The 24,385-nt window shown below is 40.8% G+C and overlaps 1 protein-coding gene across 3 annotated transcripts in view; it reads left to right on the forward strand.

Moving 5' to 3' along the window:
* PLA2G4A (phospholipase A2 group IVA) overlaps window positions 1-24,385 on the forward strand; it is a 220,353-nt gene that overhangs the window by 117,968 nt on the left and 78,000 nt on the right. For all 3 annotated transcript variants that reach the window (XM_030207544.1, XM_030207545.1, XM_030207546.1), the window contains one exon: window positions 19,484-19,555. In XM_030207544.1, the coding sequence (XP_030063404.1) occupies window positions 19,484-19,555 (72 nt within the window). The remainder of the gene's footprint in view (window positions 1-19,483; window positions 19,556-24,385) is intronic.

Raw genomic sequence — 24,385 nt, forward strand, 5'->3', positions numbered from 1 at the left:
CATAGTCTTTGATGATTACTGCTAGCTGAGATACAGAGGAAAGAATGTAGTCAAAGGGTCATGTTTCACTTACTGTCCAGCCAAGAGAAATATGCAGCCTCAGATGTAAAACATGCAAATGACAACTTTGGGAAGAGTCATTTGATTTGAAATGAATGCCAAGCAGGCCAGAATCTCTTATTCCAGCCCATAATAAGTTTCATTGTCTATGATGATGTTTTCTGAAATGTAAACCTTTGCAATACAAGACGATCAAAGGAAAGCCCTGCCACATTTTTGCCTCGGGATGCAGAACCCGTCAGATGGGAAAAAGACATACTCGTTCCAATTTTAACATCTTTGCTATAAGTCCAAGGGGGCATTGTTCAAACTGTATTGGGACAAAGTCTGTACACATACAGTATGTAGTTTTATTAGACTTTTGAAACCTTTAACATTCCAAAATAAACAAAGAAAAACTATACCATAGTAAAAAGTAATAACTTAATCACAGGCAAAGTTAAAATAACATAGCCCACATCAAAGAGAGAGAAATGGACAAAAGCAAATAACAAAAATCAAACAAGCAAGCTTGATTGAAAAGTCTCACACTATCCCCCAAGTTCTATAAATGGTGCTTTAAATTCTCATGCAAATTTGGGCATGTGCCCAATTTGTGCATGCAATTTAATTGAATAATGAGCCAATTAGCACCGGCACTAAATCAATTATCAGTGCTAATTAGGAGGGTCATGGGCAGATCAAGGGTGTTCCTGCACTTTAGGTGTCTCTTTATAGAATAAAGGGGACCTGTGCCTAACATAGGCATAGATCAAGGTTTCGTTGGCGTAAATGGTCATGCCTAAATATAGTTGTGGTTTCCGGCGCCTAGCGCTATTCTATAAACTACATCTAAATTTGAGTGTCGCTTTATAAAATTAATGCTTAGCGCTTTTTTTGGCACTGATTTTTCAGTGCTATTTATAGAATTTAGTCCAAAGCATGGTGTATATTTATCTGATTAACAACAGCCCTACCTACAATATCCCAACAGAAATTACTTAAGAAGTGTATCCACAAAAAAACCCTCAATTGTGTGGGATCAAAGAATACAAATTGTTTCACCTGCCAACTCACCAAACACTTGTTTGAAAACCTTAAAAAAAAAAAGGTCCCCCCACCCCACTGCATGAATTGTAGAATTTAACCCAGGAAATAATCCTCCTCAGGTGTGTGGCATGAACCCTATCTGACAAAGCATGATCCTCTGACCACAAAACCTGTACATATTTTGTATGCACAGGTTTTGCATCAGTTTTTGAAGGGAACGCGTGCATACACTTTTGCTTTGAAATTTATTATGGATACAAATTACCTGTGCATATTTGTGTTTTTTTCTGCTGGAGGAGGGAAACAAGAAAACAGTACCAGAGAGACATAAAATGAACCAAAAATATGATATTTTAATAAAAATCAATTAAAATGATAAATCGCATAGCAAAATCACATAATAAACCCCAACACAACCATGTTTTGCCTATAGTATATGTCAGAGGACAAGAGTTAACAAATAGAACAGCTTGAAGCAGGAAACCTGTGGCAGTAACCGTTGTCTCTCATACAGCAGGGAGCATGTTACAGTAACTAATGCTTTTCACTCAGTAATGAATGAATCACACTAGAGGTGTTTGCTGCTCTCTCGCAAGCCTTGCCTAGCAAGACAGACTAATGACTTAACGTTTTAGAATTTTGGCAGCATTTTCTAATTAGTTGTGCAAATTGGTTATGTCATTTTAACCTTTGTAAGTGTCAGTATTATCCACTGATTTATGAAGGAACAATAGACAATATTGTGATTGTAACACATAACACTGATGACCCCTGATGCAGGTGTTCTGCTGAAACACGGCCTGTGTTGGGTCCTTCAATAAACTTTAGATGCCAACCCATTCTTGGAGGCTGTTTGTGTTTGACTGGGCTTCCTGCACTTTAGACTCCCTCTCTTTCGTTTGCCTTGCTGCTCTATTGCAGCATATACATGTGGCTATGAGTTGTGTACATGTATAAATGCTGATTTAGGAAAGCCACTTAGTTAGACACAGTTTATAGAGTAGCGCTTACACCCAGGAATCGCATCTAACTTTTGGCACGCACGTTTGCACCAGCTGAAATGTGGTGCAAATCTTGGCGCTTAAATTAAGCGTGTTTCCCCCTTATTCTATAACTATACATGTTAATTTTAGGAACGCCTCTGTTCTGCCCATAACCCTCTCATTTTCACTCCCCCTTTTGAACTTGCATGTAAAATTTAGGCGCATATATTCCAATTAAAACTAAATGGTGCTAATAATTGCTTGTTAAGCCAATTATCAGCTCTAATTAGCTCAATCAATTAAATTGTGTACGCATAATTTTTAGCAACTTTTGTAGAATTAGGGGGTTAATGTCAGTGTGTTCTTATTTTTATGAAAACTGGTTTGTTTGTTGGTTCAGATGATTGTCTCAGATAGACTATTGCAATTCAGTTAGAAATTTCTCCTAAACAGAAGAAGCTTCAGTTGTTGCAAAATACAGCTACGAGACTGAAAGACAAAAAATATAAGGCCACTCCACTGTTGATACGACATCATTGGCTTCCAGTCCAGGCTTGCATTATGTTTAAGATAGCTTTGTTTGATTTTAATTTTTTAAATATTACAAGTTCAAGCATCAGTTTATTTGACTAATGTGGTAGATGTGCCTTCAAATAATCAAACTTGTTGTTCACTAGAACATTATTTATTACATTTTCCATCAGTGAAGGGCATTCGCTGTACGTGAGTACTGGATAGCGCTTTTTCTTTCAAAGTGGTGATAATTTGGAACAGCTTGCCTCTGAATATTAAATGCCAATCTTCTTATTATGTGTTTCGTAAGCAAAAGACTTTTCAATTTTATAAATATTTTATTTGATTAAGGTTGGCTGTTAAACATATATTTTGTCAATTGTGTATTTCATTTTGTTATTTCCCAGTAATATGACTGGTTAATTTTATGGTTAACTGCTTAGCACATAGTTTGGGAATAAGCAGCTTAAAAAAATGGGATTTGATATACAGCCTTTCTTTGGTGTAGTCAAAGCGGTTTACATTTATTATGTGTAGGTACTGTCTCTGTCCCTAGTGGGCTCACAATCTAAATTTTGTACCTGGGAGGGTTAAGTGACTTGCCCAGCATCACAAGGAGCTGCATTGGGAATCACGCCCAGTTCCACAGGTTCTCAGCCCACTGCACTGACCGTTAGGCTACTTCTCTATTCCTTAAAAATGCTTGAAATTAAGATTAGGATGGCATGTATATTCCCCATTTTACAAAGGGCATATATGTGTATGGGGAAACATTTCCATAACAGGTTTTACAACAGCTCAAAAAGTGCTTGTTTTGGCCAGGGCTTTACACGAGGGAATAAGGGCCCATTTTACCCAACTGTGGTAAAAGGGGGCCTGCAGTGGCATCAGTTTTTGATGCACGCTGAGACCCCCTTTTACCGCAGCGGGTAAAAGGCTGAGATTTTTTTTTTTTAAAAGGAAATGGCTGTTCGGTAAGTGAACAACTTGTTGCACGGCCATTTCCAGGAGAAGCTCTTATCGTCACCTATTTAGCTGACGGTAAGGGCTCCCAAGCTAACCCAGCAGTAACCAAGCAGTGCTGATACCGCCGGGTAAACCCAGCGCTACAACAATACAAAATATTTTTGTATCACCGGAAATGGTGTGCGCTTGATTTGGGTACTACTGCCGGGCTCCAGTAGTTCCAGATTGGAGCACAGCAAGACCATTGCCATACACCAACCCTTTAGTAAAATGGCCCCTGCGGCCATCTGTCTGTTCCTCTGGGCTGCTGGTTTCTTCAGCGCTGCGGATCTCCCTCCGTCGTCAGCCTGCCGCTCGGTCGGTTGCTGGCCGTTGGCCATTGCGGTGGCATCGTTGGGTCCTCTTGGGAAGTGCTGTCCTTCTGATTCCAACTGTGAAACTGGCCTGCTTGCCATTGAAGAAGTCTGTGAGTGTGTGGGTCGGTTGACCAGGGAGCGGACGTGGACGGGTGGAGGAGCGTATTTCAGCTCCATTCCCATCATGTTTGGTCATCTGGTGTGAGAGAAAATCCGCCAAAAAAGCGGAGAACTCAAACGCCTCACGGTAAAAACAATAGTGTAAAAGAAGTGGGAGAGCGACCAAGGATACCAGAAACTGGAGGATGTTCGTTAATAAACAATTTTATTGATAATTTGAAGACTCGACACAACGTCGTGTTTCGGCCGTCAGGCCTGCATCAGGAGTCTATAAAAACATACATTTATTACTAAGACTTCTGTTTTAATCCAGATGTGTTTCACTATGTTTATACCTTGTTGTGTATCAAAATAAGTTCAATAAAGACTTCTATAAAATTAAAAAAAAAACCATACATTTATATATAAAATAGAAAAGACAAAATACAGTGCACACAAATAGGTTAAAACAATAAATTTACAAATTATATAAACTTGTAAACTTTAAAAATGTATGTGTAACAATTCGGTCAAGGGATTTTAAAAAAATACACACAAAAAGAATAAACTAATAACAAAAATATACTATATGTAAAATGGTGATGCAATAATGTATTTCGAAAGCAAAAACACCATACATATGTTATATAAATAAAAACGTATATGCACACATAGATTTGAGCAATAATAACAAAAAAATGTAAAACGCACATATGTATTGATTAGGGGAACAAATTGTAAAGGGACAGAGGAAATAATTAAGGACCTTGATGTCATGACGTGAAAACTTGGGTGCCATAATATATACAGCGTTGAAATGACATACATATTAAAACTATTGGTTATCTGGTGTGCCTGGTCGCTTTGCATCTCTTCTAGCCACTCGAGGTTCGGCCAGGATTCAACATGAGGCCTGAAGTCCTACCTAACAACATATCTACAGACCATTTTGAACTCGCTTATCCTTTCCCTATTCTCTTCTTCCCCTGTTTCTTTTATTTTATCTAATTAATTGTATCTGTACCACCTCTGATCTGGCGTTAGCCTATCAGTGCATTGTAAGCCACTTTGAGCCTGCAAAAGTGTGGGAAAAACGTGGGGTATAAATGTACAATAAATAAATAATTGGAGCACAAGCAAAGTCCAAAGCAAAAACAGGAAACAACCTCTACGAAAGTCCAAAGGAAACGAGCAGAAGTAGAGGATGACAAAATGACTTCCAAACTGGAAGTAGAAGCTTGAAAGGTCTTTATTAAAGCACCAGAAAATGACCTGACACGGGCTGGGTTTCAGCGGTTACAAGCCCTTCCAAATCCTAGTTGGAGCTGTGATTTGTGGTTTGCACTTCTTTTTTCTAATCCTTCAAGTTTCCATTCCTTTTCTGTTCAGATAAGAGTTTTCTTAACCTTCAGTTGGCCATACTTGGCAGGAAATTACTGTTTAAGTACATTAAGTAAACATGATAAAAATGTATGCCGTTGGAAATAATTCGTCCATAGTTATATAGTCTAATCTTTTTACGCCTACATGCTCAACAATGGCATATCTCCATGCACTCAGGTATACACAGGTTTAATTTAACTGTCCTTTAATTCTTAAAACCTGAACATTACACTTTTAAACTGTGTTTTTGGATTGCATTACTACTGGTATGGTAGCTTCCTACTCAGTTTGTTGTTTGTTGCCAATCTACACACAGCTAATCACAAAGAATTTTGATTGTAAAAGTTCCAAAACTAATATGAGAAACCAGCCATTTATAGAACAGTGTTCAGCTATTCCCTCCCAACCACAATACTGTACAATAAATATTTGTTTAAACTTGAGAAGATTAAAGGGTCGATCGATCCACTGTATACAATTATGTACGTTCTAGGTAATTCTAAAATAAGGACAAGCACACAGTGCTTTTCTTTGTTCATTTAAATAATTCATAGAAATATTAATTATTCCATTGATTCCACAACCTCTGAAATACTGCAGTATGGGTTTAAGTTGTGAACACTGCAGATATATTTCAAGATGCATTCTTTCTTTTTTTTTTCTTTTAATTGAATTTACATTATATATATATAGGGTCCTGTTCAGTAAGGTGCATTAGTGTTTTTAGCGTGCGTACACTTAGCACGTGCACTAACCATGTAGGCACCTATAGGGATATTGTAGGCACGTACATGGTTAATGCGCATTAAAAACTTTAACGCACCTATAACACTGCTTAGTAAACAGGGCCCATAATGACATATAATGAAAATATGTATAGGAAATAAAGCAAAACAGAGAATACAAAAAAAGCTTAAAAAAAAAAAGTCCACATTATGGAGCTCCTTCAGATGGAAAAAGCAAAGAAATGAAAAAATTAGTTTCAGCAATCAATCCTAAATATGCAGCAAACACTAATATATCTTTAATACTTCAATTATTTAACCTGCAGAGATAACTAAAGGAATTTTTTTTAAACATTACATAATTTGCGTATGTTTCTCTTTTTCCATCAAAAAAATTCTCCAATTAAGTAGGATCTAAGAAAACATAGGAATTATTCCCTGATGTGACCAGACATTTACAAGGAAATTTTAGGAATAAAGTGGCTCCCACAGCCAGAACCCGGGGCCTAAACTGTAGAAAATCCTTACGATGCAATTGTGTTGGCTGGGCCAAGTTGGGAAATAACTTTCTGACCAAAGAGTAGCAAATCTTTTTTAGTAAAATAAGTCTTCAAAATTAGCATCTTGTGTTCTTCCTTGTTCAAAGACACCAATAGGTTTGCTCTTTTGGAAATAGGTTCTTGTGAAGATTCTAAAAATCTAGATAAATCTAAACTATCTAGTGAAGCAATAACATCACAAGCTCCTTTATCTCTAGCCTTTCTAGAGCCCATAATTATATAATACAGCTTAGCAACCATAGAATCTTCATAAGTCAAACTTCATATACATTGAGCCTACAAAAAGGTGGGATAATGTGGGATACAAAAGTAATAATAATAATAATAATAATTTTAAAGATTTCTAATGGTGCTTAAAAATGAGTCACAGGAAAATTAAGGACCCTCAAGTTACGAGCTCTCAATGAATTTTCAAGTCATTCTAACTGAAAATGAATAGACAAACTGTCTTTAATCATTGATGTAGCCGTAGCACTAAAGGTTCCCATTTGAGGCTCAACTTTCCCAAGATGCAAGTACATAGTCTTAATTTTGAATCTTGATCCGTGAATTTTATTGCAGTTTCTTCAGTAAATTTCCCAATACTGGAAAGATTTTCCTGATGAGATTTCTCAACTCTATGAATAGCTTTGAATGAAACCTCCTGCAAATTGCTAAGATCAGGAGAGACTGAAAGAGAAACCGGAGATAGTAGAGACTAAAAGACAAACCGGAGATGGTATCTTAACGGAATCATTGTTCTTAGTCCCACTATTTGAAGATTGTTGTTCCAAGAAAAAAGATCCTTCCGGATCATTTCCTTTGAGATCCAGAGTAATTTCTGCTTAGGTTTACTGATCACTGCATTAGGAAAAACAGGTTGGGGAAGGGGTATGACCCCCAGGAAAAAGAGAAGCTCCAGACTTGGAGGAGGAACTCTTAGTCAGAAGTGGTTGTGCAACCATGGCCTGCTATAGATGGAAGTTCATCGGTCCCTGAATAATGGTAAGCTGTGCAGTCCTCCCCCTGGCTTCTTTACGTTTCCCCATAGAAGAGCAAGGGAACCCGCTTCTCGCTCCTCATTTGCTCCGAAGGGGCTCTAAAGGAGTGGTACCTGCCCCTATGGTCACACCCCTTTGGGTATGTGCTAACAGGCACACGCTGTGGCAGGGACATGGCCTTGTAGTGCTGGTGGCCTCTCAACCAGCAGGAGATGGTCCGGGGCATCCACAAAGCTGCCTGCTGCTCATAGTGCCATCTGCTGGAACTTGACATTGCTGCGACAGGAAAATGGCCTTGTGCTGGGGGCCTCTCAACCAACAGGAGATGGTCTGGGGCGTCCACAAAGCTGCCTGTTGTTTACAGTGACATCTGCTGGAACTCCTCAAGATGCATTCTTGACAAATGTTTTGCGGACCTCTTGTCAAATAGAGGGTGGATTGTTTTCAGGTGCTTGATTTACGTAGGTGAAATACTTTTTACCTGCATAAATCACTTGAAAATTGTCTTCCACAAATGTTTACTTGAATCCATCTTTTATTCTAAATCCTAATATGTGTTTTAATAAAATAGATTCTTAAGCTGCATGGAAGCACAGGTCAACACACAAAAAATATAAAATGATATATCTTTCTCATACTAAGGTCCCTATTTACCAAGCTCTGTTATCATTTTAATGTGAGAATTACTGCATGCCTACAGCATAAGCCTGTCCTAACAGTTATTGCAAAAACACACAGCAAAGGTGACACAAAACAAGGAAAACTAGACGATGTAACTGGAGTTACTACATTTACATAATCTAGTTTTCCTTTTTTTTTTTTGTCACCTTCGCTGTGTGTGGTGTGCTTTTGAGACTGCGGAGGTCTTTTTGGTTCTTCTGTGGTACCGTTGAGTAACATAAGAATAGCATGCGGGGTCAGACCAATGGTCCATCTAGCTCAGTATCCTGTTTCCAACAGTGGACAAGCCAGATCACAAGTACCTGGCAGAAACCCAGATAGTGGCAGCATTCCATACTACCAATCTCAGGGCAAACAGTAGCTAAAAGGCTCTCCCTTAATAACAAAAGGTCAGATGCCAGGGAGAATCAAGAACCTTAGAGAAGAGTTTCAATATTGAGTTACTATTGAATAGTCTGGGGGGGGGGGGGGGGTCCGGCTGCCACCAGTTGCTCCCACTGATTACAATAGACACCAATTCTCACAGAAGGCACTCATATTTGCCTGGTTTCTCTCAGCTTCCTTTCCTTTCCATATTTTTCACCAGGCCTTCAAACCTCCAGCTTAGGTGTCTTCTTTTCTCCTCAAAATTGTTAAATTATTAACAATTTTAATTTTTTTTGTTATTTTTTTTACTTTTAATTTAGGTTTCTCCTAGATTGTTAATGATGCCAATGTTGGAGCACCGAGTTTATTGATGCTATAGTACTTTTCCCTCACTTTCTGTCCCTTTCCTATCGTAGATTTGTAGTTTCTTTTCCTTCCTGACCTGCTACTCTTTCTAGTAGTTCTGTTATTATTATTGTGAACTGCCTATGTGGTACATCTATAAGATGGTATGTCAAATAAAGATGAACTTGAACTTTCTGGAAAAGGTAGCTGGACATACAAGACTTTGCCTGCCTATCATGGAGGTCAGACAAGAAGTAGTGGTTTAAAGTAGTGACAAACTTCAAGCAGGCATTCCTTGCTGCTGAATTAACAGTGGCTGCTACATACAGATCAGATTAGCTGCTTATTTCTATTTACGCATTCTTTTAATTATCCCCATACTGATTTTTCTCTCTGCCCATTCCTTCTGCTTCCAATCATCCCTTCTGATGCTCCATCATCATTTCTCTGTCTCTACCTCCTTCAGCATAGGTTTCCTGTCACCAACAGGTGGAAATGGGCAAGGCTTTGACTGCAGTCATGGGTTGAAGGGCCCAAGGTTGTTTTTTCTTGGACGCCTCAGCCTGTGGTTCAGCACCCCATTCCCCCTTCAGACCACATCACTTAGTTCCACCAATCACTGTGCCACAGCTCAATTCTTCAGATTCAGAGTGAGTAGGTCCTGCTTCCATTTTTGATCCTCATAGAGGTCCTTTCCTGTTTTGTTGTGGGCTCCAGAGCAAAAATGACATTGCCAGAAAAAGCATGAAAATGGAGGAATAGCCTAGTGGTTAGAGTGCTGGGCTAGCAACCAGAGAAACCCAGTTCAACTCCGTCCACCAGTCTTTGTGATCATGGTCAAATTGCTTAACCTTCCAGTGCCTTAGGTATAAACTTACATTGTAAGCTCTCTAGTTACAGGAGAATATCTACTGTACCTAAATTTAATTTAATCCAAAGACTTTGAATTACTTATAACTGAGAACATGTCATACAGTGTGGAGTACAATAAAATATTCGTAAGAGCAATCAATACAATCCTGCCTAAAACAATCCCCACAACCCATTCTCGTTCCCTATTCATGCATCTTTCTGACTAGGTAACTCACTCAACCCCATTAACAAGAATAATACTAAGTAAAAAACCAAAGGGTTGGTTTGATAAAGGGTGCTAAAAGTTAGCACCGCCTTTGCAGTTACATGCTAGAATACATAGAGAAGCATTTTTGAAAAATGTGTCTGTCAGAATTGGGACATCCTGCCCATAATGTAAAAAAAAAGACATCTAGGTTTTCTGTTTGAAAATGGCTGTGAGATGGATGGGGGTTTTTTTTGCTGAGAATGTACAAAATGAATAGTCAATGACTTATGAACGTCAAAAAAAACAGGGATAGAGATGTCTGTTTGGCATCACCCACAAAGACATCCAGACAGAGCAGAGGCGTAATCTGGTGGTTAGTGCAGTAGACTTCAAACCAAGGAACCCCGGTCCAAATCCCAGTTCAGCTCTTTTATTTTCTAATTCTGAGCCCTCCAGGAACAGAAAAATACCTACTCTACATGAATGTACACCACTTCAGTAGCCTTCAGGTTTGCAAATGGCTTATATATTTAGGTACAGTAGGTATAAGTACATAAGTACATAAGTAGTGCCATACTGGGAAAGACCAAAGGTCCATCTAGCCCAGCATCCTGTCACCGACAGTGGCCAATCCAGGTCAAGGGCACCTGGCACGCTCCCCAAACGTAAAAACATTCCAGACAAGTTATACCTAAAAATGCGGAATTTTTCCAAGTCCATTTAGTAGCGGTCTATGGACTTGTCCTTTAGGAATCTATCTAACCCCTTTTTAAACTCCGTCAAGCTAACCGCCCGTACCACGTTCTCCGGCAACGAATTCCAGAGTCTAATTACACGTTGGGTGAAGAAATATTTTCTCCGATTCGTTTTAAATTTACCACACTGTAGCTTCAACTCATGCCCTCTAGTCCTAGTATTTTTGGATAGCGTGAACAGTCGCTTCACATCCACCCGATCCATTCCACTCATTATTTTATACACTTCTATCATATCTCCCCTCAGCCGTCTCTTCTCCAAGCTGAAAAGCCCTAGCCTTCTCAGCCTCTCTTCGTAGGAAAGTCGTCCCATCCCCACTATCATTTTCGTCGCCCTTCGCTGTACCTTTTCTAATTCTACTATATCTTTTTTGAGATACGGAGACCAGTACTGAACACAATACTCCAGGTGCGGTCGCACCATGGAGCGATACAACGGCATTATAACATCCGCACACCTGGACTCCATACCCTTCCTAATAACACCCAACATTCTATTCGCTTTCCTAGCCGCAGCAGCACACTGAGCAGAAGGTTTCAGCGTATCATCGACGACGACACCCAGATCCCTTTCTTGATCCGTAACTCCTAACGCGGAACCTTGCAAGACGTAGCTATAATTCGGGTTCCTCTTACCCACATGCATCACTTTGCACTTGTCAACATTGAACTTCATCTGCCACTTGCACGCCCATTCTCCCAGTCTCGCAAGGTCCTCCTGTAATCGTTCACATTCCTCCTGCGACTTGACGACCCTGAATAATTTTGTGTCATCGGCGAATTTAATTACCTCACTAGTTATTCCCATCTCTAGGTCATTTATAAATACATTAAAAAGCAACGGACCCAGCACAGACCCCTGCGGGACCCCACTAACTACCCTCCTCCACTGAGAATACTGGCCACGCAATCCTACTCTCTGCTTCCTATCTTTCAACCAGTTCTTAATCCATAATAATACCCTACCTCCGATTCCATGACTCTGCAATTTCTTCAGGAGTCTTTCGTGCGGCACTTTGTCAAACGCCTTCTGAAAATCCAGATATACAATATCAACCGGCTCCCCATTGTCCACATGTTTGCTTACCCCCTCAAAAAAATGCATTAGATTGGTGAGGCAAGACTTCCCTTCACTAAATCCGTGCTGACTTTGTCTCATCAGTCCATGTTTTTGTATATGCTCTGCAATTTTATTCTTAATAATAGCCTCCACCATCTTGCCCGGCACCGACGTCAGACTCACCGGTCTATAATTTCCCGGATCTCCTCTGGAACCCTTCTTAAAAATCGGAGTAACATTGGCTACCCTCCAGTCTTCCGGTACTACACTCGATTTTAGGGACAGATTGCATATTTCTAACAGTAGCTCCGCAAGTTCATTTTTTAGTTCTATTAATACTCTGGGATGAATACCATCAGGTCCCGGTGATTTACTACTCTTCAGCTTGCTGAACTGACCCATTACATCCTCCAAGGTTACAGAGAATTTGTTTAGTTTCTCCGACTCCCCCGCTTCAAATATTCTTTCCGGCACCGGTGTCCCCCCCAAATCCTCCTCGGTGAAGACCGAAGCAAAGAATTCATTTAATTTCTCCGCTACGGCTTTGTCCTCCTTGATCGCCCCTTTAACACCATTTTCGTCCAGCGGCCCAACCGACTCTTTATATTTCTGTTTCTGGAGGGCTCACAATTAAAACAAATTGAGTTAAAGTGATATTTGAACCAGGGTCCCGTAGTTTAAAATCCACTGCACTAACCAGTAAGCCAGTTGTTCTCAAACCTGGTCATGGTTTTCAGGATATCTACACAATATTTGTGAGAGAGATTTGCATGCAGTGGAGGCAGTTGGGGGTGGGTAGGAAGTGCATATTAGGCAGGATTAGCGAGGGCCCAAAAACAGGACCTCCAACAGTGATAATCAAACAGGAAGAAATATTCAAGTCTTAGATTTAGGATGGCCTAAATTAAACCTGTTTCAAATCATGTCCAGGGTAAAAAAGAAGGTGCTCTGAGTAATTGACCACTGACAGGGATTATGGCATGACCCCTCTGTAATTCCCCAGTGGTTACTGTCCCCCTCCCTCTCCCCTGAAAGTGAAACTGGAAAGGAAAACCAAGCTCTATGACAGCCTCAGATACTACAGGCATTCTGACCAAAGGAGGAAGCAAGTGTGAGGAGTAGCCTAGTGCAGTGGTTCCCAAACCTAGTCCTGGAGACACCCCAGCCAGTCAGGTTTTCAGGATACCCACAATGAATTATGGAGGGGTCATGCCATAATCCCTGTCAGTAGCTAGCTACTCAGAGCACCTTCTTTTTTACCCTGGACATGATTTGAAACAGGTCTAACTTAGGACATCCTAAATCTAACACTTGGAAGTTTCTTCTTGTCTAGGGTTACCACATTTTCCCTAAGGAAAAAGAGGACACATGCCCCGTCCCTGTCACACCCCTCCCCATCACTTTGACCCCCCCAAAGAAAGCTCGATTCCCTCTCTCTCCCCATGTATATCCCTTCCCCAATTTTCCATTGTCCCTCCACCCACGTGACTCCATTCATTCACTATCCTTCTCCTCCTGTACCTTTTTTTTTTTATACTTTATTATTAACTTCAAATATATACATCTTATCCAAGAAGTATACAAAAACAATAGACACTAAAATCCAAATCATTGTTTTTGAGACAAATAAAAACTTGTCCCTCTTAAGGTAATAAATTATACATTTTCGACCTCCATATGGGAAATACATAAATGGAACCAAGATATATATTTAACATAGTTACCAATTAAAGTAATTAACAATCAGAACATTACAAACTCGAGTGATATTCTCAGCCTATCTTACAGCGACCTTATGAGCACCTAAACTTTCACAGTTACATTCTGAACTTCCTTGGAACAAACAAATTCCTCAAATTGTTTTGGATCAAAGAACTGATAATTATTCTGTTGGTAAACAAACTGACAGACACAAGGAAATTTAAGAGTGAAAATTACCCCAATATTTAAAGCTCTTTGACGCAGTGCCAAAAAGGCCTTGCGTCTACTTTGAGTCTCTCTTGCGAGATCCGGAAAAATTCTAACTTTAGATCCAAAAAACAATGAGTCTAAACGTTTGAAAAATAATTTCAACACCACTTCTCTATTCATCTCAAGTGCAAATGCTACCACTGCTGTTGTCCTCTGGGTAACCACCTCTAGGGAAGACTCTAAAAAGGACGTCAAGTTCATTCCTCCATCCACAACAGCATGATTACTTCCAGATTTAGATGTTAAAGTCTGAAGGTAAATTACCCTTGTTATGGGTGGGAGAGACTCACCCGGCATCCCTAGGACTTCCATCAAATACTTTTTAACCATGTCAATAGCCGAAACAATAGGAGATCTGGGGAAGTTGATAAGCCACAAATTAAGCCGTCACTGTTGATTCTCTAGATATTCCATTTTCCGTTTGGTAAAATTACTATCCTTAATTGTAGCTTTATTCAATTTCTCCAGTCTCTGGAATTTTTCTTCAAACTCTTGAGTCATAGACAACTGGTGGGCATTAATCCGCTCTTGGACCGATAGGGCTTCAGCTAATAGCTTAATTTCTCCTACATTTTTAGCCAAAACCGCTTGTAGGTGAAGAATGCATTGAAAAAGTTAGGTCCCATAGTGACTCCATTGTCACTACGGCAGGTTTTGCAACTACTACACTCAAATCAGGAAGGGGAGCATTGGTTATCTGTTTCAAGCCATCGCACAACATAACCCTCGCTTCCATCACGTTCGGTTGGGCTCCCTTCCTTGTGGGTCCTCTCCACTTCAGGCATGGGATCCAGCAAGGCACAACCCTCTCGCTCACTTCCTGGTTGAGGAGTTGCCGTACGGACGTTGGGGCTAAGAGAAGCCCCGTCTACGCTGCTGACCGAGTCGATTGAAGCCGGTCTGATAGCAGGAGATGATGTCACCCGAGGTCCCAGCGTTACTCCAAAATTTTCCAGCTTCGTCTGCCTCGAGAGGGGGATTTCGGCAGGGGTAACAGGAGCCTCCCTCACCTTTCCTCTCCGCTTCCCCAAATCTTGGGTATTCAGACACCTCTCGGGATTCTGTGCTGGAGCGTATCTTAGTAGATCTGGGGTAGCGTCTCACATCAGCGCCATCTTGGTTCCCACCTCTCTCCTCCTGTACCTTATTGTAGTGCCCTGAGGGTTTAGTAGCCTCTTCAGGGCAGAAAAGAGCCCCCTCTTTCCTGCCCAGGCGGCTGTCTTGCTCCCAGTACTAATTCAAAATGGCTGCCGAGAGTTCAAGCAGTAACATTGAAAACATTTCTGGAAGTCTCGCTAGGCTGCCGCTAGAATTCTCAGCAGCCACTTTGAAGCGGCGCCATGAGTAAGACAGTCTCCAGCTGCACCAGACAGGAAAGAAGGGGCTCTTTCCTGCCCCAAAGAGGTCACTAAACCACCAGGGCACTACAATAAGGTAAAGAAGGGAGGGGAGGATAGGATACCCTGAGGCTCGCTGCCTGTTGCCTGGAAATCTGGACAAAGAGGCAGGCTGGCTAAACCTGCCCGAATGCCCGGCCATGTCCTCAAAAAGAGGACATGTCTGGGTAAAACCAGACATATGGTAACCCTATTCATGTCGATTATCAATGTTGGATGTCCTGTTTTTGGGCCCTCCTTAATCCTACTGAAAACGCACCTCCTACCCACCCCCAACACACCCCCTTGCTATTTGGAAGAAACATATCATTGGACTTTTTTTTCTGCCTTTCCGCAATTGCTATTTGGATGTTTTTGGCAGATAGACGATTTGGGGGGTATTTTGAGACATCTATGTGCTTTGAAATGAGCACCAAGTTATAGAATAGCACCTAAATGCACTTAGGCACCTAACTGCCTTTTTAACCCCATTTTGGTACTTCCATTTGAGCACCTAATGTTAGGCGCCTATTTGGCACATTATATAGAATTAGGGGGCAAGTCTTTTAATGGTTTCTAAAAGATTACACGATCGTGAATCACCTTCAGTTTTTTCAGTAGCTTATTCCGCAAACCAGGCACAACAAAGCACACAAGGCACACAAAAGAAGACACCCATGTTTGCACTTAATTGAAAATCTCTTACTGCTGGCAGTGCCAAATGACCCTGCCCATTTGATTACAACCAGTGACCTGGTTCATAAGGTTGCAAAAGCCCATTAAAATATTGGGGTCCTATCTCTTGTAAAGCCTTAAGTACCGAGCTGCACAGTTTAACTGAATACAAAGATGCCTCGATTTCTTCTAAAAAATTCAAAGCATATTATACAAAGTATACTTTAATTTAGACATACTGTACGTTATAGAATTTGCCGAGTGCTGCTGTGCACAACTAATTTTAGTCATGGTCAATTACGCAAACTAAAACCTGGTGTAAATCCTGACGCCTAAATTAAGCGCAGAGTGGGTGTATTCTATAACAACACGCATAAATTTTAGAAACGCCCACAACCCGCCCACTTACCTCCCATAACCCTGCCCACTTTCCAACTATCCAATTTAGCATTTATACACACCACGTTACAGAATACGCTTAGCAAGTGGTGCACATAAATTCTAATTAATGCCAATTAGTCTTATAATTGCTTGTGACATCCAATTAACAAGCTGATTAGCTTGTTAACTAATTAAGGGCCCTGTTTACTAAGATGTGCTAGAGTTTTCAGCACATACTAAAAATTAGCGCGTGCTAACCAAGAAGACGCCCATAGGAGTATTATGGGCTTTAGTACGTGCTATAAATGCTAATGAACCTTTAGCGTGGCTTAGTAAACAGGGTCATAAGTTATGCGTATTGTTATGGAATAAGCTTTGATTTCCGTGCGGAAATCAAGGCGCGAGATATAGAATCCTGGGAAAAGAGGGAAACCCTATCTCAGAGTTTTCAGTACAGTATCGTGCAGGTGGCAGCATTCTGTACCCATTGCATCTTTGGTAAAACATACTGAGGAAGCCCCACATAAATAGCATTGCAGTAATCCAGTTATGTAAACATCGTTGTTTGCACAAAAGTACAAAAATCTTGCAAATGCAACTGACGCATCATTTTCAGTTTTCACCAAGCCACCTGGAGTACATGATTCACCTGAGATTAACTTCTGTAAATCTTGAGAATGGCATGAAACTGTGCTAAGATCAGTAGGTAGGGCAGTCATGCCCACCCACAATGTAACTCACTTTCAGCTGCTCCTGAAAATGGTGTGATCTAAATCCAAATAAATAAAATTAATATGCCACCTACTGCATTCACATGACTAACACAGTTTTTCTTCTTAGCTTTAAAAACATCCTTTTATGACAAACTGTGTTGGAATGAATATATTATTAAAGCATTCATGTCTCTTGTAAAGTATTTCCTAGAAATATCATCCGAGATCTCAAATTCCATAGTCAATGACCTCATGTAAGAAAACTCACTTATGAAACCTTGGACTTGTGGGTTTTGTTACAAAGGGAGGTTCTGCAAGGTACACATCCAAAGTTTATTTTTAGGTTTCAACAATTTTATTGGTGATTCAACAGAATTAACATACAATAGGCATAAACTACAAGAATGGCAAACACCACTTTCTGGTGAAAACTGAACTACTACAAGACAATAGTGCTATTATCCAATTTTGTAACCATTTTCTCCCCATCCCCCCCCCCCCCCAACTTATTAGACGAGTGCAAGTATGTGTGTTACTGAATATTATTATTATAAAGCTTACATAGAAAAAACAGCTTGAACAAGAGACCCCTCTGTTAACTATTAGCTCCCCGGACCCAGATCCAAAACTATTATCACTCTTATGAATAAATCCCCCCTTCCCCTCTCAGATCACCCCACCAAAGATTATTTTTAAACTCCCTGCTGCGGTAGGGAGTTTCCCTTTAAGAATACACTTGTACAGTGTCTTGAGATTCTGTGGAGAGGATGAAAATTGAACAAAAGAACATAAGTGTTGCCATTATGGAACAGATCAGATATCCATCACAAGCACCTGGCAAGATCCCAGAATAGTAAAACAGATTTTATGCTACTTATCCCAGAAATAAGCAGTGGATTTTCCCAAGTCCATCTTAAGAATGGCTTATGGATTTTTCTTTTAGGAAATTATCCAACCTTTTTAAAACCCTGCTAAGCTAACTGCTTTTTACCATATTCTCTGGCAACGAATTCCACATTTTAATTACACATTGAGTGAAGAAATATTTTTTCTGGTTTGTTTTAAATTTACTACTTAGTAGCTTCATTGCGTGCCCCCTAGTTCTAGTATTTTTGGAAAGAGTAAACAAGTGATTCACGTCTACCCATTTCACTCCATTCAGTATTTTATAGACCTTTATCATATATCATCTCAGCCGTCTCTTCTCCAGGCTGAAGAGCCTTAGCCGCTTTAACCTTTCGTCATAGGGATGTTGTCACATCCCCTTTATCATTTTCAGCGCCTTTCTCTGTACATTTTCTAATTCCACTATATCTTTTTTGAGATGCACTGACCAGAATTGCACACAGTATTTGAGGTGTGGCCACACCATGGAGCGATACAAAGGCATTATAACATTCTCATTTTTGTTTTCCATTCCTTTCCTAATAATTCCTAACATTGTATATGCTTTCTTAGCCGCCAATGCACACTGAGCAGAGGGTTTCAAAATATTATCAACGATGACACCTAGATCCTTTTTCTAGGCGGTTGACACCTAATCTGGAACCTTGCATCATGTAGCTGTAGTTTGGGTTCCTCTTTCCGACATGCATCACTTTGCAGTTGCTCACATTAAATGTCATTTGGATGCCCAGTCTCCCACTCTCGTAAGGTCCTCTTGCAATTTTTCACAATCCTCTTGGGATTTAACAACTTTGAATACCTTTGTGTCATCATCAGATTTAATTACCCCACTAGTTATTCCCATCTGTAGGTCATACAGATAATGTTATAATGTTAAAAAGCAGGGGTCCCAGCATAGACCCCTGGGGAATCTCACTATCTACCCTTCTCCATTGAGAATTTTGACCATTTAACCCTACTCTCTGTTTTCTATCTTTTAACCAGTTTTAAATCCATAATAGGACATTACCTTCTGTCCCATGACTTTCTAATTTCCTCTGGAGTCTTTCATGAGGTACTTTGTCAAATGCCTTTTGAAAATCCTGATTCAGAATATCGACTGGCTCACCTTTATCCATATGTTTATTTACCTCTTCAAAGATTGTTGAGGCAAGATTTCCTCAGACTAGATCCATGTTGTCTTTGTCTCATTAATCCATGCTTATGTATATGCTCTGTAATTTTGTTCTTTATAATAATCTCTACCATTTTGCCTGGCACTGATGTCAGGCTCACTGGTCTATAATTTCCCGGATCATCTCTGGAATACTTTTTAAAAATTGCTTTCCTTATCTCTGTATTACCTGGAAATAGCTCAAAGAAAAATGAGTTAGAAATGCCAGTAATAATTAGCTTCATAATTGAAAACTTTGACACTTGAACTGAAATGTCAGTGTAAAATGTGGAAAGTCTGATAAGTCAGAAGGCTATGACACAGGATATAGCACAGAACTGTACTGCACTGTAAATAATATCTGATCTTATTTTCATATTTCAACAGAGAACATTAAGCCAAAGCATATTTTCTCCATGGACAGTTCAGACAGTGATGATGAATCACAGGAACCAAAAGGTATGAGGTATATACTTAATGTTTTTGTGGGCAATAGAGATCAACTAAAAAAAAATTGATAAGGGTCATACTTTTATATTGGACAACCATAATACATTTCTTAACTAGCTTTTAGAAGCTAATAGCCCTTTCCTGAAGTAAAAAGAGACCCATATCTTATTTTGGTTGATTTATGTACTTATTCATTGGTGCATTCAAGTGGCTAATATGGCACCCACTGTTTTTGTGTTGTTTCAGTGGGAAGGGGTGAGGCTTGAACATCGTCTAACCTCTCTGTAGTGTTTATTGAAGACAATCAAATATGGTGTCTATGTAGTTCATTTTAATGCCTTCGTACTGAAATCTCTACTTATTTTACTATTAGCTACTCACGTCATGATGAAGTATGGTGAAGTCTGTTGCTTTAAATGGAGCGGTCCATAAAATCCCCAGAAATATTGAATATTTTAGCAGTAGGTGCTTTACTTCGACAATGTGATCAGTAGACGCAGCACTGCAAAAGATTAATGATATAATTTTCTTAAGCTCTCTTATTGGATTGTGTACAGCAACTTGGTAAGAGTTCATTGAAAACCGACCAACATGAAGGCACATAATTTTTGCCACAAAGGTCTTGCTAACAAATTTGAACGTAACAGGATTGATGGTCCAGTCAATCTTGCCTGGTTAAATTCTGCTGAGTGAGCCAGGAGTAGATATTCAGCAGAGTTTGGATGCAAATGGGAGTTATGTGGGAACTGGGGATATTTGTTGCCAATGCCTGCATAGATAACTGGGGAATCAATGCTTAAAATTAATGTTAGCACTGGGTTTGCACACATGGTGTGCTGTTCCAGGCAAAATATGATGTAGCTTCAAAAGGCAGCTAAACCATCCCCAGAATACCTCAGTTCTTAAGCAAATTTTCTTTATTGTAGTAGTCATAATAAAGAAAATCCAACTTACAGTTCAGTTGCTTAGACAGAATTATTGCCTTCTGCAATAGAGTCTGCATCTTGCCAACCCAGAGGTCAGGAGATGGCCAGAACCTCAGCCTAGCTGAGAGGAAAAGATGTAACTCTCAAAGGAAATAGCGGGGAGAAACTCAGGGTAAATAAAAGCGGAATGACTTGGGGAGATGGTGAAAATGTTTGATGGAATTACAGTAAAATAAGGAGGGATCAGCTCCTAGAACAGCTGCTGATCACCAAGGCATGCTAGTAAGACTAGGACTCTCTCACACAGCCCACCGGGGGAGAGGGGGAGGACTGGCCCTAGCTCAGAACCAAGAGCCAATAGTGAAAGCTCACAAGGAGTCGATCACAGGAACTGCAAACTATGTATCTATAACACAGCACTACATCGATTAATCAAGTTGCGATCAATTTGCTTTAAAGCAGGAGGAAAAGGACTTCAGTGGCTCGGGTCACGTCTGAATTCAATTTTGGACTAATGGCCCGCCCTGCTTCATCATTAGTCCTAAAAAAACCTCCAGTGCTTAATAACACCTGATTTTCTATTTTCAATTTTTAATATTTTTCATTTTATTTTCTTTAAAAGAAGAAACCACTCTTTTCAACAAGATTCCAGGTACGTATCTGAGGCAGTTCTAACTCGCTCCACAGCATGGCTGTTTCACCCTTGCTTCATCAGGAGCGTGTTCATTTATGCTGCACTTTCAGTACCCTCTGATAGACCAGGACCCAAGCCACTGAAGTCCTTTTCCTCCTGCTTTAAAGCAAATTGATTGCAACTTGCTTAATCGATGTAGTGATAGTTTCAGACGAGCAAGTTTAGCCAAAATATTTAGTTGTATCTATAGCACAGACAATACAATTAAACACAAATACTAAACATATATAACAATGCACCCTGCCTCCACGAGCATGGGGGGAAGAACACATGATGTGTCAAATGCTCTAGTGGTTTCAGTGCAGGCACTGAAACCATTAGCTCAGACCACATAAAAATGCATTTACATGCATGTTAATGTACACCCTGCAGCCAAGCTAAAAAAAAAAAATTCTCAAGCACGTTTAGCATGGAAAACTTTTAGCTTGGTCCGGGACAGCATTAGAAGGACTGGTTAAGAGGAGAGGTGTCTAGAGACACCACTTCTCTCCCTCCAACCCAACTACCCTGCTGTACCAGCCCCCCAAAATACCCTGGTGGTATAATGACTTCCCACCTGACAAGACCCATTTTGAGCATTGCCCCCCCCCCCCACCTTTACCCAATATAAAAAAAAATACCCTGGTTGTCCAGTGGCCCCATCCCCCCTAGTCAAAAAATGCCCTGGTCTTCTAGTGCCCTCCCCCCCCCCCCAAGCTAACCTAGGCTACACCAGGCCTGGCCCCCCCCAGTTACTTGACCTGGTTGTCTAGTGGAAGCCAGCACCCTCCCTGAGGCCCATACTTTGTCAGAGGCAAGAGTGATGCCCACTTGCTCCTACTTCTCCTGGTGCCATCTTCAAAATGGTGGTGCACTGCCCTGCGTGGTACATCCTGGTCATCTATGACCTATTAGACAGTCTGGAGAAATGGAGATGCTAAAGACAGAGAAAGACATTGCTGATCTCCTGTTTCCCTGCTGGTTGAATGTGTCAAAGGAATTTTGTTCATGCAGCACAACTTTAAGGATGCAACTTTAAGTCATTCAAAGACTTTCACATATACCTCAGAAGCCAGCCAAAGTTGTTGAGGAATATCTACTCTCCTGGACCTGTCAAAACTAAGCCCACTTCCCCCCTCCCCCGCACCGAACAAAAACACCCTAGTGGTCCAGTGGGACCACTATCTATCTAGCCCACCCTCCCTCCCCCTCACCCCGGCGGCCTACCTCTCCATAGTAGTAGTTGGAGGAGAGAGGGACTAGCACTCTCTTCCTCCCAAAATGGCGTGCATCCTGGGATGCGCTGGTGTGAAGAAAAAGTATGTTTTGTTTTGTTTGTTATTTATAGAAGTCTTTATTGAGCATTGATAATCAAAACATGCCTTAGAAACAGTATGTTTTAAGCCTGTAAAATGTATTGGATATTTTCTTGTCTTAAATAGGTCTGAAGTGTATTTCTCCTGTTTTGCCTAAAGATGGTGCATGTTTATGCTTAAAGCTATGATAGACGACTGACTTCTCTTTCTTTTATTTGGCACATAGATAATAGGAAGTGCCTGTAGTGATGTAATCAGTTTTTATTTGAAACTTGACTGTTCTGGGCTCTGATTGGTCTGGAGTTTTAAAATTACCCAGCAGTGGCTGGCTGTTGCTTCAGTCTTAGCCTGGAAGAACAGTTAGACAGATCTCTTTGCTAAAGCTCTGAACAATTATATGTCCTGATCTTCCCAGGTACTGTTTAGGCAGTATATAGATGTTTAGTTAGTTTTCTAATTGACCCATTTTTCAGTTACATGTTACTGTTTGCTATTTGCACATATTTGTTCCACTGTTCAATACTTTCATGAGAATAAACACAATAGTTTGTTCATTATGCCTGTCTGGACTGATAAAGAATCCTGGTGATTTGTGTGTTGGGTCTGTGAGTGCTTTCTGGGAACTGTGGGACCACTGGAACTGTGGCCTCTAGTAACCTAGAAATCAGTGGGAATATTTGGGAGTGGGAGACTCGCCCAGAGGCGGTTGTGACCCAGTTGATAGGAGGAAGGTGCTAGTGTAGATCACAAGCAGCAGGTGCAGGTGGACCCTCTGAGTGGCCGTGGGGTAACCCCATGCGGGTGGCTAGGTATTTAGTCACAGCTGGGTGGGGCTTAACATCCATATAAGGGTTAAGCGCCGTCCAGCACATCCCAGGATGCACCAGGAAGGGTGGCACGCCACCATTTTGAGAAGGCGCCTGAAGAGGAGGGAGGGAATGCTAGTCCTTCCCTCCTCTAACAACTACTGCAGTGAGGTAGGCCACCAGGGGGGGGGGGGGGGGAGAGGGAGGAAGGGTGGGTGGGCTAGCTAGCTAGCTAGTGGTCCCACTGGATCACCAGGGCATTTTGTTTGATGTGGAGGGGGGGTGGAGGGGGAAGCTAGCGGTCCCACTGGAACACCATGGTTTTTGTGTTTTGTGGGTGGGGGACCTAGAGGTCCACTGGACCTCATGGTCTTGTGTTTTGGGGGGGGGGGGGCGGGCTTCGGTTTGACAGGTCTGGGAGAAAACCTCTTCTGCTTTTTGACAAGTCTTGGCTTTTGACAGCCCGGACCTGTCAAACAACTTCTGTGAGATGATTGTGCCTTGGGTGCATGCCCAGGCACAATCCTCCCGCAGAAGTACCCCTATGATCAGAGCTAATAGTGCACATAAATTTGCATACTATTAGCTTTGATCATAGGGACGTTATAGCCCCGTGATGTTCCGGTGCTATTTTTAACGCACGCGTTTGTTTCTAGTACACTGCTTATATTAATACCATGTATATATTGCTTTCCTGGTCCACAGACTATTCATAGCTGTGAACAGACTGTACAGAATAATAATCTAAATACTAGACTCGCACATAAAAAAACATACCACTCAAAGCAATAATAAAATATTTTTTAAGCCTACTACTTCTATGAGGTATGTAATATTGGACCTTCTTCATGCTCACCAAAGGTCCCTTTTCCACCCCATCCCCCTAGACCTTCAAAACTATATAAACCACTTTGGACAGTTTTGTTAAGGTTGACAGTGTGATGTTAAGGGTTTGTAAATAAGTACTTTTAGTGGAGTTTCATTGGAGTGCCTGTGATATTCTCAGGTGAACATATCATTCTTCCTCTTTCTCTTCTCATATTTAGATCCTTAAGCTTAATCTTATAAGGTTTTTGGTGCTGATCGCACACCATTTCAGTAGCCCTTCCTTGGAGCAG

Source organism: Microcaecilia unicolor, chromosome 6, assembly GCF_901765095.1.
Source record: "Microcaecilia unicolor chromosome 6, aMicUni1.1, whole genome shotgun sequence".
NCBI classification, from domain to species: domain Eukaryota; kingdom Metazoa; phylum Chordata; class Amphibia; order Gymnophiona; family Siphonopidae; genus Microcaecilia; species Microcaecilia unicolor.